General features: G+C 40.7%; 1 protein-coding gene across 1 annotated transcript; it reads left to right on the forward strand.

The window, feature by feature from the left end:
- Positions 1 to 2,382: 2,382 nt before the first annotated feature.
- On the forward strand, positions 2,383 to 13,955 carry egfl7 (EGF-like-domain, multiple 7). Its single transcript, XM_061799602.1, has 9 exons — positions 2,383 to 2,588; positions 5,375 to 5,595; positions 6,120 to 6,272; positions 9,290 to 9,402; positions 10,373 to 10,468; positions 10,994 to 11,152; positions 12,363 to 12,442; positions 12,519 to 12,675; positions 13,727 to 13,955. Exons 2-9 carry the CDS (start codon positions 5,498 to 5,500, stop codon positions 13,744 to 13,746), a joined length of 876 nt encoding a protein of 291 aa, XP_061655586.1. The 5' UTR covers positions 2,383 to 2,588; positions 5,375 to 5,497; the 3' UTR covers positions 13,747 to 13,955.
- The last annotated feature ends 292 nt before the right edge of the window (positions 13,956 to 14,247 follow it).

The raw sequence follows: 14,247 nt of genomic DNA on the forward strand, positions 1-14,247 counted from the left end.
ATTTTTTTTTTATGGTTCCCAAACTATTAAGTAGTCACTGACGTAAAATTGTCGGAGACCTCATTACAGAAATTTCTGGCAAGTACTGGCTATGTTCGACATGTGACACCAATCTCCCATTTTGTTTTAAATATGACCACTGGAACTTCTACTACTGAAGATAAGTTGCTGATGTTTATGGTCCCCCGGTTTTAAGCAGTCATTGACGGCAAATTGATGGCGACCTAACTACAGGAATTTCTGGCAAGTACTGGCTATGTCTTCCACATGACAAAAATCTCCTTTTTTTCTCCTTTTAATTGTGACACCTACAAGTTTTACGACTACTAAAGAAACAATGTTTATGGTCCCCAGAACATGAGCACTTACTGAATTTAATTGGTAATTTTCTGTCACTTTGAAAGCCTGCGAAAGTGAAACATTCTCCACAAAATGGCAAATTTGTTTCTTTCCTGAACTGACCAACTCTCTCCACGCTATGAACTCTAAAGTTGTGTTTGAGAGGCGCAACGATTTGCCAGGCAGCCGCCCCGGTCCGAGGTCAGCGTCGCTCGCCCTTTACCCAAATCTGTCTGACGCAGATCCGCTTCCCGTCCGAGCGAGATTGGTATTGTTCGCACGGAGCCGGCGCACCGATCTCGCTCGCGCAGACGTTTCCTGTTTCCTGTGGAAGGGGAAGCGGCGCTGACGCTGGCCCCGCCTCCTCCGCTGATGAGCGTTTGGATTTCAAAGAATGAACGCTGCCAGAAGAGACGCCCTCTTCCCCGCACTGATTTTACATCCTACTCTGTGGTTTGCATATGCCACCTTCTACCAAGCGACTTCTCAAAATTTCTGGCTTCAGGTTAGAACATTTTCCAAGGACCCCCACCCCTCATCATCATACCGCCAATTAAGCATAACTAGCACGTGTACCCCTGGATGGCATAAGAATTAAAAGAGGAAAAAGTCCAAATGTTACGATAAGAAATTCATATTTTTTAGAGACAAAATGCACCATCAACACCGTGTGTGTGTGTGTGTGTGTGTGTGTGTGTGTGTGTGTGTGTGGTCACCTGCAAGTTTGCTGCATTCTCAAGAAGTCTCAGGACGTAGACATGGTCATCATCGTTGTCCAATGAGAACGCGGCACGCTCGCTGAAATGGAACAAAGACACTTGAGCCTCATTGCGGGCTAATGTACCCGAGGAAAGGCGGTCGCCACGGTAACAAGCGTATTAAACGGCATAATTCGAATAAATAATAATAGTTTGTACGTTTTGAGCTGTCGTGTTCAAAATTCGAAATCAGTTTCGTTTTCAGTCTCTAAAATGTTGGCAAGAAATCTTCAAAATTTACACGGGAATTTGTCAAAACAATCGTGAAAATATTGCAAAACAGTCGTACAACAATCGGCCAACATTTGCAAAATAATCAAATGACAAAAAAATGGAGTTCACTCCCTCTAGAAATGTCAACATTGCATCCTATACGGCACAGGTGTCAACCTCAAGGCACGGGGGCCAGATCTGCCCTGCCACATCATTTTATGTGGCCCGCGAAAGCAAACCTTGTGCGTCAAATTCATTTTTCTCGTAACAATAAAAAAAAAAAACTACAAATTGTCTTCACTGTTATTAATGTTTTTTTTTAAAGCAGTTCCCCTTTTAAAATGTATTGAATAATATTTGAAATTTTTTTACTGGCCTCTGATTTCCAAAGATATGCATATTGTGTACGTATAATATGAGACGTTCATACATTTCATACATTTATGTGTTCACAGCCATACTAGCCCTCCTAGGGAAAATATAACTCCAATGTAGCCTTCGACAAAAAAATGAGTTTGACACCCCTATACATTTAAGGCAAGTTCTTGTAACATGATTTTCATAGTTTAAATCTGCCTTTGAAACAAAAAAAATAATCTCACACTGATGCTATAGAGGCATCAAAAAAACAAAGTATCAAATCCTCCAATTTTATTACAGCCATAAAACTTGTAAACACTCTCCTGCAAAATGGAGTTAGCCCACTCTTGTTCTCAGTAGCTCAAATGATGGAACAGATTATTTCTAGTTCCTTGATTTCCTATGGGGATTCCCATCCAAACTGTGTGGGCCAAGGATGAGGTAAAACCCTGGTTTGTACGGCCCTGCGCAATAAAACCACAATAAGGTAGCACGTCAGTCCGACCAATAAGAGAAATAGAACCAAAAAAGTGCTTCCAAATCATTTTTAGTCGCAGGATGAGTGTGTTTGTGCACCAGTCGACTTTTCTTTTTTTTTCCTTTTTTTTATCAGGGCCCAACAGTGACAGGAAGTCCGCTTTGGGGATTGTCCGAGCAATTCCTGCCTAAGTTGCAACAGGAAGCGCGGCATTAAAAAGCAAGTGGAAAAACGCCCAGAGATCATTTTGGAGCACAGAGGAGGACCGCCGCCACCGCCGCCGGTACCACCGAGGCCACCGAGACCACCGAGACCGGCGCCGCAGAACGCACGGACGGCTCCAGGATGGAGGACGCGGCCGGCGGGCCACAGGGCCGTAGCTGGAGGGGGACGACGAGGGCATACACCCGCGCACCTGATGAGGGCCTGCAGATGCAAGGGTAAACAATAGAAGATGTATTTGGGAAACATATTCTGCTTCAAAAGATTGCAGTTAGTAGTTGGTAGCATTAGAGGAGGCCAAAATATGACTTGAGCTGATTTGGTCTACTTTAATTTTAAAAAACAGAAAATATTTTGACAGTTCATGGCATTTTATTTATGTATTTATTTATTTATTTTTTTTTTTTTACTTTTAATAGTTTGCCAATAAAAAAATCTAATGTAAATAATAATAATGAAACAAAAAGTATACAAGAAAAATATTTACTTATTTTTTCATTTTAATTCAATATTTTTAAACAATTAGTAATGTGTATTTAAATATAAATGTAAAAATATCAAACAAAACAGAATACATAGCTTTTTTTTCTCAAAAAAGAAATAATTTGTTTCTGTTTAAAAAGTGAACAAATACAAATGTGATTTACATAAACTTTGTTATATTATACCAACAATTATACCAAAATACTGTTAAAATATTATAATATATATATATATATATATATATATATATATATATATATATATATATATATATATATATATATATATATAATATCAAACAAAATACATTTTAAACTTGATAAAAAAATATTTATTTTAAATATTAAACAGAAAATACACAAATGACTCTTTAAAAAATGTGATAAAAATAAATCTTGATTTAAATACTTGACAGAAAATGTAAAAAGGAAACAATTTTTAAAAGTTATTCAATTTACATTCCAAACTACCACAGAAAACACCCACTTTATCTTTAAAAAAGTCATAAAATGTAATGATTTCTCAGTCAACCCCAGCAAATACAAAAAGTACGCATTTAAAACTAGAAAAAAATAAAATCAATAATTGAACTTAAATGTACATTTTAAAAACTTATCAGAGAAAATAAATATTACATACACACACACACACACACACACACACACGTATATATACATATTGTCTAAAAAGAATCATTTTAAAAAGTCATAAAAAATATTCCTGGAACAGCAAATACACAACTCTTTAAATTTGTTTTTATATTAAAAAAAGTAAATGTACATAACGCAACTATATAAAAAAATACCACACTAAACAGATCATCAAAATAAAACAACAGTAATACACAAATTTCTCCTTCTAAACACAGTACATACAAAAAAAATCCTCAACAAAATACAAAAATGTTTTTTATTGTAGTGCAGTATTATTTATTTATTTATTTATTTTGTGTGGATAGACTTCCAATTGTGTCGTCATCAAAAAGAGACAAAGGAGTGTAGACGGGATGACGTAAGTGAGGCGCTGGGGGTCCATCGAGGGGACGGGGAGGGGGGGGGAATCGTAAATGGGGGGAAGGGGGGGAGGTGCTCCCATCACCCCCCATGCGAACCGTGTGTGTGGCAGTCTGAGTTGACCGGCCGCGCACACACACGCGCACGCACGCACGCACACGTCACTGGAATTTTTATGACTATTAATCGGATTATCACGAGTGGATTTGAATTGGGACTATTAACTGGAACCGAGCCTGTTGGACATTTTTTTGTTGTTGTTCTACTTTGTGGACTTTTCCCATAGCAAAGGTGATTTTTTTGTGGACGCTTCTTTCTATTATGTGTGTGTGCGTGTGCGAGTGTGCCCGTGCGCGTGCTCGCTTCGTTGCTTCGTATGTGCACGCGACCGTTGCACGTGATCGCGCGCGTCGTGAGTGCAGGAAGTCGCGGTTTGTTAGGGAGGTCGTTGAGGGAAACGGCGTCCCCGTGTGGCCACTCGCGGTCACGACAAGGTGTCGGTCACTCATAAAGTGTAACGTGGGTACCAATATGTACGCAAGTCGGAACATACGAAAATTAACATAATGCGAAAATCTGGCAAGTTCAAGAGCATTTGGATTTATTTGTTGATAAAGTACATTTTGAATATAAATGGGGTGAACTAAGGAGGTTAAAAATGAAAAATGTATCGTCGATATTTATGCGTTTAGAGCACCGCGTTTATCAGTTTAGGCCGAAGACAGAAAATACACAAAATACGCCTTTATAAATGTAATCAAAAGATAATCATTCAGTGTTGCTTTTTAAAATATCATGCAGAAAATACAATGATGAGAGGGGTTATTGGTCAGAGAAAATGCAAAAATGAAAATTTTTTTAATTAAATTAAGAAAATTAACAAATGGTGCGCTAAAGATATTAATTACAAACATAAAATGTAACTTAAAAATATTATTCGGTAAATGCACAAATTGTTGAACATGTTACCATGTTACCTGTTGTTAAAAATGTTAGCTCCGAAAATTCATAAATTACTCAATACCCCTTCTTTAAGAAACCAACATTTACACAGACTACTGTGTTTAAAAAAGTAATTCATTATTAGCAATTACTGGTGATACAAGCAAATAAATGCAAAAAATACAGAAGATTGTAATATTACAAATGACTCATAAAAAGTAATAAAATGTAGGTTTTTTTTGTAACTTCCATGGTTATAGCACTTTTCTTCCCTTCTGTGGTGATGTCACGCACCATAAAAAGCCAAAGAAAAAGCAAATCGCCTGCAGCGTTAATGGTGTTGACGAACACGGAGGCTTTTGGAGGGCATTCTCCAAGTGTGGTATGCGGGCTCCCTCTAGTGGTAATCAGAAGAATTGCTGCCCAAGTACAACTCAGTGGTATTTAACATTTTAGTACAATACATATTTCATCTGTTATTTTTTTTTGTAACTTTTATTGTAGGTAAAAAAAAAAATGTTTTGTGCAAGTGTTTTTAGAATGCTCCTCTGTTTCTGTCTCTCAAGTGGTCCTCCTGTCGGCGGCGCGCATTCCGAGCCACGTTGGCCCTCAGGTCCTCATCTTGGCGGCGACTGGCACGACTCGGAAGAGCGTGACAGAGCGAAGAGAGAGAGAAAGAGAGAGTGGGAATGTCGTGGGAAGGGAAAATGATCCAAACGGCGCTCCTCGCCGCCCTCCTCTTCCTCCACGCCGCGCCCTCGTCCTACGCTCACCACTACCACCACGGGTAAATCAAAAGCATCGTTTCCACATTATAGTTGATAGCACCTTGACTTACAAGTAGGGCTGTCACACACACATCCAACACACGAATACTACAGTACAAGGAGATACAAATACAAAGTCGGAAGGAAAGGTACGAACTTACTGCAATGTGGGGAAGGAGAGCCAAAGTCCTCGATGCACTTTTCAGCTTTAAATTGTCCTAGAGGAAATAAAAATATGGTACAGGAACATAACTCAAATTGTTAACAATGAAATAAAACTAAAAGTAATTTTTGGGTAAGTTACCACAGAAAATTCACAAATGACCCTTTAGAAAACGTAACTTGAAAAAGTAGATATGATACAGAAAATATAGAAATTGTCAAAAAGAAAGAAATGTAACTGCAAAAAACACATAATGTGATGTAATTAAAAATGTATGTGTATAAATTTCAATTAATGTAACTTTGAATACAAATAAAAGTAAGAATATATTAAAAAAATAAACAAATGAATTAAAAAGACTGTTTGTTTCTGTCTTGTTAGGAGGAGGGTGTGTGGCAGCTGGGATACGCACCCCCAGCGCCACCAGCAGCACCAGCATCATCACGTCGTCACGGCAACAGAGTCGTACGTCCTCCCGCTGCACAAGCCCTACATGGCTGTGTGTCAGGGCCACCGCCTCTGCAGCACCTACAAGTAAGTCCACAAAATCTTCCATGATGCCATGCGCAAAACATCGCCGCAGAAATTAGAGGCGACTTTCGGCTGTTCCGTGTTTGCTGCCACAGCGAGTCACTCGCATGATTTGTTTGGAACACAGTTTTTGTTATCCGGGCTTGGGTCTAGCAGTGGCTGCATATTGGGGAACTAACTGGGAATTGAACCTGCGCCATGTGCATGCACCTACCACGACACTTTCGGAGTGAGACACTTACAAATAATATTCTTAATAATTAATTTCAATTGTAAACACGTAGTAGAAAATACACAGTTTAAAAATGTCTTTAATAACTGTAATCAAGTGTAAATTTTGAAAATGTTGCCAAATCCTAGCTGAGACTCTTCTGTCACGTAACACACCCGACACCTTCCTCCACCCGTTCCAACCTGCTTGGACCCGTTTCTTCACTTCCTGACCACACTCACCATTGCTCTGGACGGTTGACCCCAAGTATTTGAAGTTCTCCACCCTTGCTATCTCTTCTCCCTGTAGCCTCACTCTTCCCCCATCACCCCTCTCATTCATGCACATATATTCTGCCTTACTTCGGCTAATCTTCATTCCTCTGCTTTCCAGTGCATGCCTCCATCTTTCTAACTGTTCCTCCACCTCCTCCCTGCTTTCACTGCAGATCACAATGTCATCTGCAAACATCACGGTCCACGGGGATTCCAGTCTAACCTCATCTGTCAGCCTATCCAACACCACTGCAAACAGGAAGGGGCAAAGGGGTGATCCCTGGTGCAGTCCCACCTCCACCTTAAATTCGTCTGTCACACCTACAGCACACCTCACCGCTGTTCTGCTGCCCTCGTACATGTCCTGTATTATTCTAACATACTTCTCTGCCACTCCAGACTTCCGCATGCAGTACCACAGTTCCTCTCTGGGTACTCTGTCATAGGCTTTCTCTAGATCTACAAAGACACAATGTAGCTCCTTCTGACCTTCTCTGTACTTTTCCATCAACATCCTCAAGGCAAATAATGCATCTGTGGTACTCTTTCTAGGCATGAAACCATACTGTTGCTCGCAAATACTCACTTCTGTCCTGAGTCTAGCCTCCACTACTCTTTCCCATAACTTCATTGTGTGGCTCATCAACTTTATTCCTCTATAGTTGCCACAGCTCTGCACATCACCCTTGTTCTTAAAAATGGGCACCAACACACTTTTCCTCCATTCCTCAGGCATCTTCTCACACGCTAGAATTCTATTGAACAAGCTGGTGAAAAACTCCACAACCACCTCTCCTAGATGCTTCCATACCTCCACAGGAATGTCATCAGGACCCACTACCTTTCCATTTGTCATCCTCTTTAATGCCTTTCTAACTCCACCCTTACTAATCATTGCCACTTCCTGGTCCTCCACAGTTGCATCTTCTACTCTCCCTTCTCTCTCATTTTCCTCATTCATCAACTCCCCGGAGTATTCTTTCCATCTATCTAGCGCACCTCTGGCACCAGTCAACATATTTCCATCTCTATCCTTAATCACTCTAACCTGCTGCACATCCATCCCATCTCTATCCCTCTGTCTGGTCAACCTGTATCAATCCTTTTCTCCTTCTTTAGTGTCCAACCTGGCATACAAGTCATCAAATGCCTCGTTTGGCCTTTGCCACCTCTACCTTTGCCCTGTGTCGCATCTCAATGTATTCCTTTTGCCTCTCCTCGGTCCTCTCGGTGTCCCACTTCTTCTTAGCTAACCTTTTTCCTTGTATGATTTCCTGTACTGTGAGGTTCCACCACCAAGTCTCCTTCTCTCCTTTCCTGCCAGAAGATACACAAGTACTCTCCTGCCTGCCTCACTGATCACCTTGGCTGCAGTGGTCCAGTCTTCTTCTTCAATTCAATGTCACATTTTACAACATTACGGATAATAGACAAATTTATAAAAATGTAACAAATAATTTCCACATTCACTGCCAGTCCTCCCACTTAACATGGATGATTGACTTCAAACGCCGTCATTGGCAGTGAATGTGTTTTTATGGGGGTTACCATAAAAGAAATTACTCTTTAAAATTTGAATAAAATCATGATAATAGATACAATGTCACTTTTTAAAAAGTACGACAGTAAGCATACAGAGTTCATGACAATGAAAGGTGATTCTTCTTCTTCTTCTTCTTCTAATGTTTAAAAATGTACACTAAGTCAGATGTTTACTTGTTAGGACACACACACGCGCGTGCGCACACACACACACGTGGGTCAAAGTGGAATCTAGTGTAGTTATCAAGTATTTTGTATAACTACGGGAAATGTGCACCCACTGAGAACCACTCTGCTTGTTTATTTTGGTCATCCTCCTCTTGGCTCGCTCGTTCCCACCACGGCCAACCCAATTTTTTTTTTAACTCTCACCGCACCACCCTAGTGAAATCAAAGTACTTACTTTGGTGTTCATGAAGGCTGTTTGGATTCCCAGTCATTCAGGTTAAAGGGCGGCTGGAAGGCAGCTGGATGTCTTCTTCTTTCTCTTCCTCTTTTTATTCTTCCTCCGTATTCAAACTTTTCCGACAGCGACAGACAGATAAGCATTTTTCCACAAATGAATATACCTCTTCAAAGAAACAATTCTGCTATCAACAAGATGGAAAGGCCAGATATATGAAAGCAGTGACAAACTGGTACATGTAAGTATTCAAATCTGCCCACGTGCATTGAAAACAATTCAAATTCTTCACAATTTTGCGTCATCCATCTGTATGGTATTCATCATTTCAATTTTGCAGCCAACGGACAAAATCTCTGCGACGAGTTGGTCTTGAATGGCCAAATGACACCAAAATGGCAGCTTCAAACCAAAATGGCTGACTTCCTGTGTGTTTTCAGGCACGGCTTCTTGAGACTTTTTTTCACGGGTCTCCTCACGATAGATATTGCTATCAAGTTTCATGTTACGAAGCAAAAGTGGTTTTGATCACGTGGAGATGGCTTATTGAGGAATTTTCTGTTTAATGTTTGTGTTTTTGTCTCGGCAGAACGGTGTACACGGTGGCTTACCGTCTGGTGAGCAGAGTAGCGTATTCCTCCAACTTCTACCCGGAATGTTGTCCGGGATGGAGACGCTTTCACTCGCTTAACTGTAACCAAGGTAAACCTTTAGCATGCATTTATCGCTATGCTAAGCTAAATGCTAACTGCCTGGGTGAGGGTCTAAATCCTACAAGCCATTTTATTGATACAATTGTTGCAAAAGCAGGTGCAATATTAAATTTATCATTTTTTTTGTGCTAAGCTAAGTCAATTTAAACTATAACGTTTAAGGATTAATGTTTTGTGAAAATCTGTTTGCTACTATGCTATGCTAAGATAGGCTATGCTAGGCTGGAGCAGTGGCTACAGTTAAAAATGTTCAAGAGACTCATGTTGCTTTAAGAGGTTTAAAACTTGGGGGACAAAGAAGTCTTGGTGCTAAGCTATACTAAAAATGTCAAAAATGTAATAATGAACACGTTAGCTAGCATACTACACACACATAAAGACAACAACAAAGATGAGAAATCCTCCCAAGAAGTTGTATGACTTGGAATTGGACCAAGCATTTCGGGGGGGGGGGGAAAGAAAACCAGCATTAAAAGGGCTACTTTATAAAAACAAGTTTTGTGCTAAACTATGCTAAGCTAGGCTTGGCTGCTACAGTATTTTGAGCTGAAAACATTTGGAAAACTCTTGCTTTAAGAGGTTTAACATTTGGGTTGAAACATTTTGGGCGCTAAAATATGCAAAGCTAGGCTAGGCTAGATCAGCGAGCCTAGCCAAGAGTGCTGCTTTGAGCTAAAAAAAAGTCGGAAGATTCTTTATCTTTAAAAGCTCTAACGTTTTGGGGAAAGCAGTTTTTGTGCTAAGCTATGCTAAAATGAGCTAGTCTGCTGTGGCACGTGACACTCTTTTTTTAATCTTTAATATTTTGGGGAGAAACCGTTTTGTTCTAAACTATGCTAAAATAAGCTAGTCTAGTCTTTTATCTTCAATATTTTGAGTAGAAACCGTTTTGTGCTAAACTATGCAAAGCTAAGCTATGACACGTGATGCCCTAACGATGATGTCATTGTGCCTTCCAGCCGTGTGCGATGACGACTGCCTGAACGGCGGCTCGTGTCTGAGACCCGAAAGGTGCGCTTGTCCGCCGGGATGGACGGGACGCCACTGTGGGACAGGTACTACAACACGAGCCGTTTGAGCAGTACTCCATATCCTTGTGTCCTATTGCACTTTTGTCCTCGATAGTAAGACAACTTTGGCCTACTAGTGTGGCAGCTAAATGTTTCTGGTGAGGCAAAACTTTTAGTGCCACTATTAATGTCCAGGAGGCTACTAGTGCGTAACACGTCGTTTAATTGTGTAATAGTAAGCCCAAATATGCATTAGTAGGAGAAAAAAAAAACATCACTAGTAAGACACAGTTGTTCTACTGGTGCCCCCTCGTCATTATAGTAGTTCGCTGAATTGTCTTAATAGTGAGGACATAGATCGTACTAGTACATGGATCTTAGGCTAGATGTAAAAAATATCAATAAATGCTCAAACGGCTTTCAAGCATTGAATGATTTATTCCATATCCTTGATATCCAGCTTGAAGTTGGACTAGTAGGCCAAATTGTGGCACTAGTAGCAGAAAAAAGACACAGTGGTTGTTTTAGTGTGCCTTAGTCATTCTTGAAGTTTTTTTTTTTGCGTTTCAGATGTGGACGAGTGCATGGCGCAGCATCCGTGTTCTCAGCAGTGCGTCAACACGCTCGGTAGTTTCCGATGCTCCTGTCGCGACGGTTTCGGGCTAGCCGGGGACGCCCGCACCTGCCGCCGTCTCGGACCCTCCGCCTCCACTGCGGCGCCACCATCAGGTGGGCGAAGGAAAACAAACGAGCAAGCGTGTGCGTCTGTGTTGCGTATTTGCGTGAAGACAAAGAAGACGAAGATGAGATGATAGCCAGCCTCGCGGCTCATTATTACTTTTGGTACGCGCTATGCCGCTCTCAACTCGTACCGTGAGTAATAATGCACTGCGACTGGCGCCCCCTACAGCTCGCAAGCATGAATGATGTGTGTTTTTCTACATTATGCTCCTTTATGAATGTGGAATGTGCTTTAATTCTCCACTGGGAACCCTTTTTTAGCCTTAAAACAAGGCGTTCACGCTTTCTGGAATATAGTAATCCCTCGTTTATCGCGGGGGTTAGGTGCACCCCGCAATAGGTGAAATCCACAAAGTAGCAACTACATTTTTGTGATTTTTTTTTTTAGTCTCTAGATATTATAGCTTCCCACACTCTTTATTACCTACCCTAACATACTCTATAAACACTTTCTATACTCTTTAACACCTTTTAAACTCTTACATACAGTAATGCAAGTAGTACTGTACACTATGTACATCTTATTCCTTCTGTTTTTTTGTTTTTTTTTGACAGTTTTAGGGTAGGAAGTGTTTATTTTACCACAAATTTTTTTTCACAGCATACACTCAAAATTCCATGATATGGCAAATTATGTGCGATATGAATATGGAAAAAAAATCCATAATAGGTGAACCGCGATATAGGGAGGGAACACTTTAGTCCGGATTGGTTTGTTTACGAGTAATGTCTTAGCTCGGACAATGCCACAGTTTTTGTGCTAAGAGAAGCGATGCTAAGCTGAGCTATGCTAAAATAGGCTAGGCTGCAGCAGTGCCTTCATCTGAAAACATTTGCGCAGGAGACTTCCATATCTGGCTGTGAAAATGTAAAAAATGTCAGGTCAGCAGAGAGCAACATTCCGCTGTCGGAGGAGTTTTTTTGTTGGCCCGGTTGGCCGACACGTGTGGTTTTGCTTCCAGCTGGTCCCGGTTCCAACTCCGTCACGTCTGAGTTCACGGCGTTCCCACTCCGCCAATAACGGAGCACATCTGGGAGAGATTGAATAGGTCTATTTTTAGTCACCTCCACTTGCCCGCCGTTCCCATATCCTAACCCCCCGTGTTCTACATTCCCTCGGAATCCCTGCAGCTCCTCCGACTGTAGCGGCTTTACAGATGCCACCCGTTAACCTTGCGCTTCCCCCCCGACACTGCAGGCGGAACGTCGGGTATCATTCCTGGGAATGTGACGGTGGAAGTGCAGAGTCTGAGGAGCAGAGTGGACCTTCTGGAGAAGGTATGTACCCACACACAGATTTCCATCTTTTCTTCTTCTTTGCTTCATTATTTTGATTTTTCGGATTTCCCCACAGAAGCTGCAGGTGGCGCTGGCGCCCTACAGCAGCATTTTCCCAGAGGAGGGCGCGTCGCAGAACAGCGTCACTTTGCTGTCGCACTCCTTCCGTCAGCTGGACCGCATCGACTCCCTCAGCGAGCAGATCGGATTCCTGGAGGAGCGTCTGGGAACCTGTGAGTGATTCCAGGAAATGCGGGAACATTTTGACGGAAAAGTGAATAATTTAACACGTTAGCTCGTAAATGTAGCATGCTAAAAAGAAAAGAGGAAAAAAATGACAGAAAATTTGACAAAATTCCAGTTGTACAATTCAGAATAGGACAAAAAAGTTCAGGAAAAAAAAAAAAACTTGTTTGGGATAAAAGGTTTAATGTTAAATGTGCTAAGCTATGCTAGCTTCAGCAGGGGCTTGAGCTTGGAAATCAAAGACAAATCGGAAAAAATTCCAGTGGAACCTTCCCCAAACGTTGTACAATTCTGTTTTAAACCAAAAATTTCATGGAAAATGAAAGCAAGGTTTAATGTTTGAGGTAAAAAGTTTCCATGCTAAGCTAGGCTATGTTCTAGCAGTGCCTTGATCTTTGGAAAAAACCAAAATATTCGAAAATTCTGGTGGAACCTTCCGGAAAAGTCATACAACTCAGATTTGGACCATGTTTTCCAAATGTTTGGGTTAAAATCTGTTTTTTGTGCTAAGCTGTGCTAAACTAGGCTAGGCCGCAGCAGTGCTTTGAGTTTGAAATATTTGGGAAGTCTTGCTTTAACAGGTTTTTTGCTCAACTATGCTAGGCTAGGCCTTGAGCTGAAAAACAATTCATACATCTTTCAGGAAAAATATAGAGAGAATGGGAACCTCTTGCTTCAAAAGGTTTGTTTGGTAAAAATCAGTTTTGGTGCTAAACTATGCTAGGCTAAGCTAATAATTTAAATGCTTTAGCTCTTACATGCAGCATGCTCAAAGTCGAAGAAAACCAGCACCTAGAAGACTACGTAATAAAAACAGGTTTTCTGCTAAGCTAAACTAGCCTGCTACAATGTTTTGAGCTGAGAAACAGGAAAGAAGAAGAGTTTTAATTTTTACACGTTTGTTTTTGTGCTCAGCTATGCTAGGCTAAAGTAGGCTGCCGCAGTGCCTTGAAACTTTTGAAATTAGGAGACTCTTCAGCTCAGTGAGCACCAAAAGGATTACCCTGTAAAAACGTTTTTTTTTCCTCCCCCATGTAGGTTCCTGCCAGGAAAACTAGCCGAGACAAAAACTAAAACAACATGGCCGACACACCAAGATTGTACTCGCCGGGTTGTCGAACGCAGTCATCGCACAAATCAACACGGGGATGTTTCCTCACAGGTCCGCTTCCAAAGTCTTCAAACTGTAACATTGTCTCTTTGATGCTTCAAACGACGACTGTAACGTCTTTGAAATTTTAAACTAATTACAACCACTTTTAACATGTCTTTGATTTTTCAATTTATTCAAAGCGTTGGTGTTTCAATTGTTTTTGATGTTTCAAACAACTGTCACTTTGTGTCTTTGATATTTCAAATAACTAACGTGAACCCAAATAGTCATCAGAGCAGCTGTGTCCTCACAAGAGGACGTCTGTATTCATCTCGTATTTGTTCTTTTACATTTTATTTAAAATTACAACCAGTTATTTCTCAGTACACATTTTTTTGTAACATTTTGTAATAAAACAACATCAGTGAACAAAAAATGCGATGTGTATGCTCAATGACAACGTGAA

The sequence above is a fragment of the Phyllopteryx taeniolatus genome, chromosome 15 (assembly GCF_024500385.1).
Source record: "Phyllopteryx taeniolatus isolate TA_2022b chromosome 15, UOR_Ptae_1.2, whole genome shotgun sequence".
Lineage (NCBI taxonomy): Eukaryota > Metazoa > Chordata > Actinopteri > Syngnathiformes > Syngnathidae > Phyllopteryx > Phyllopteryx taeniolatus.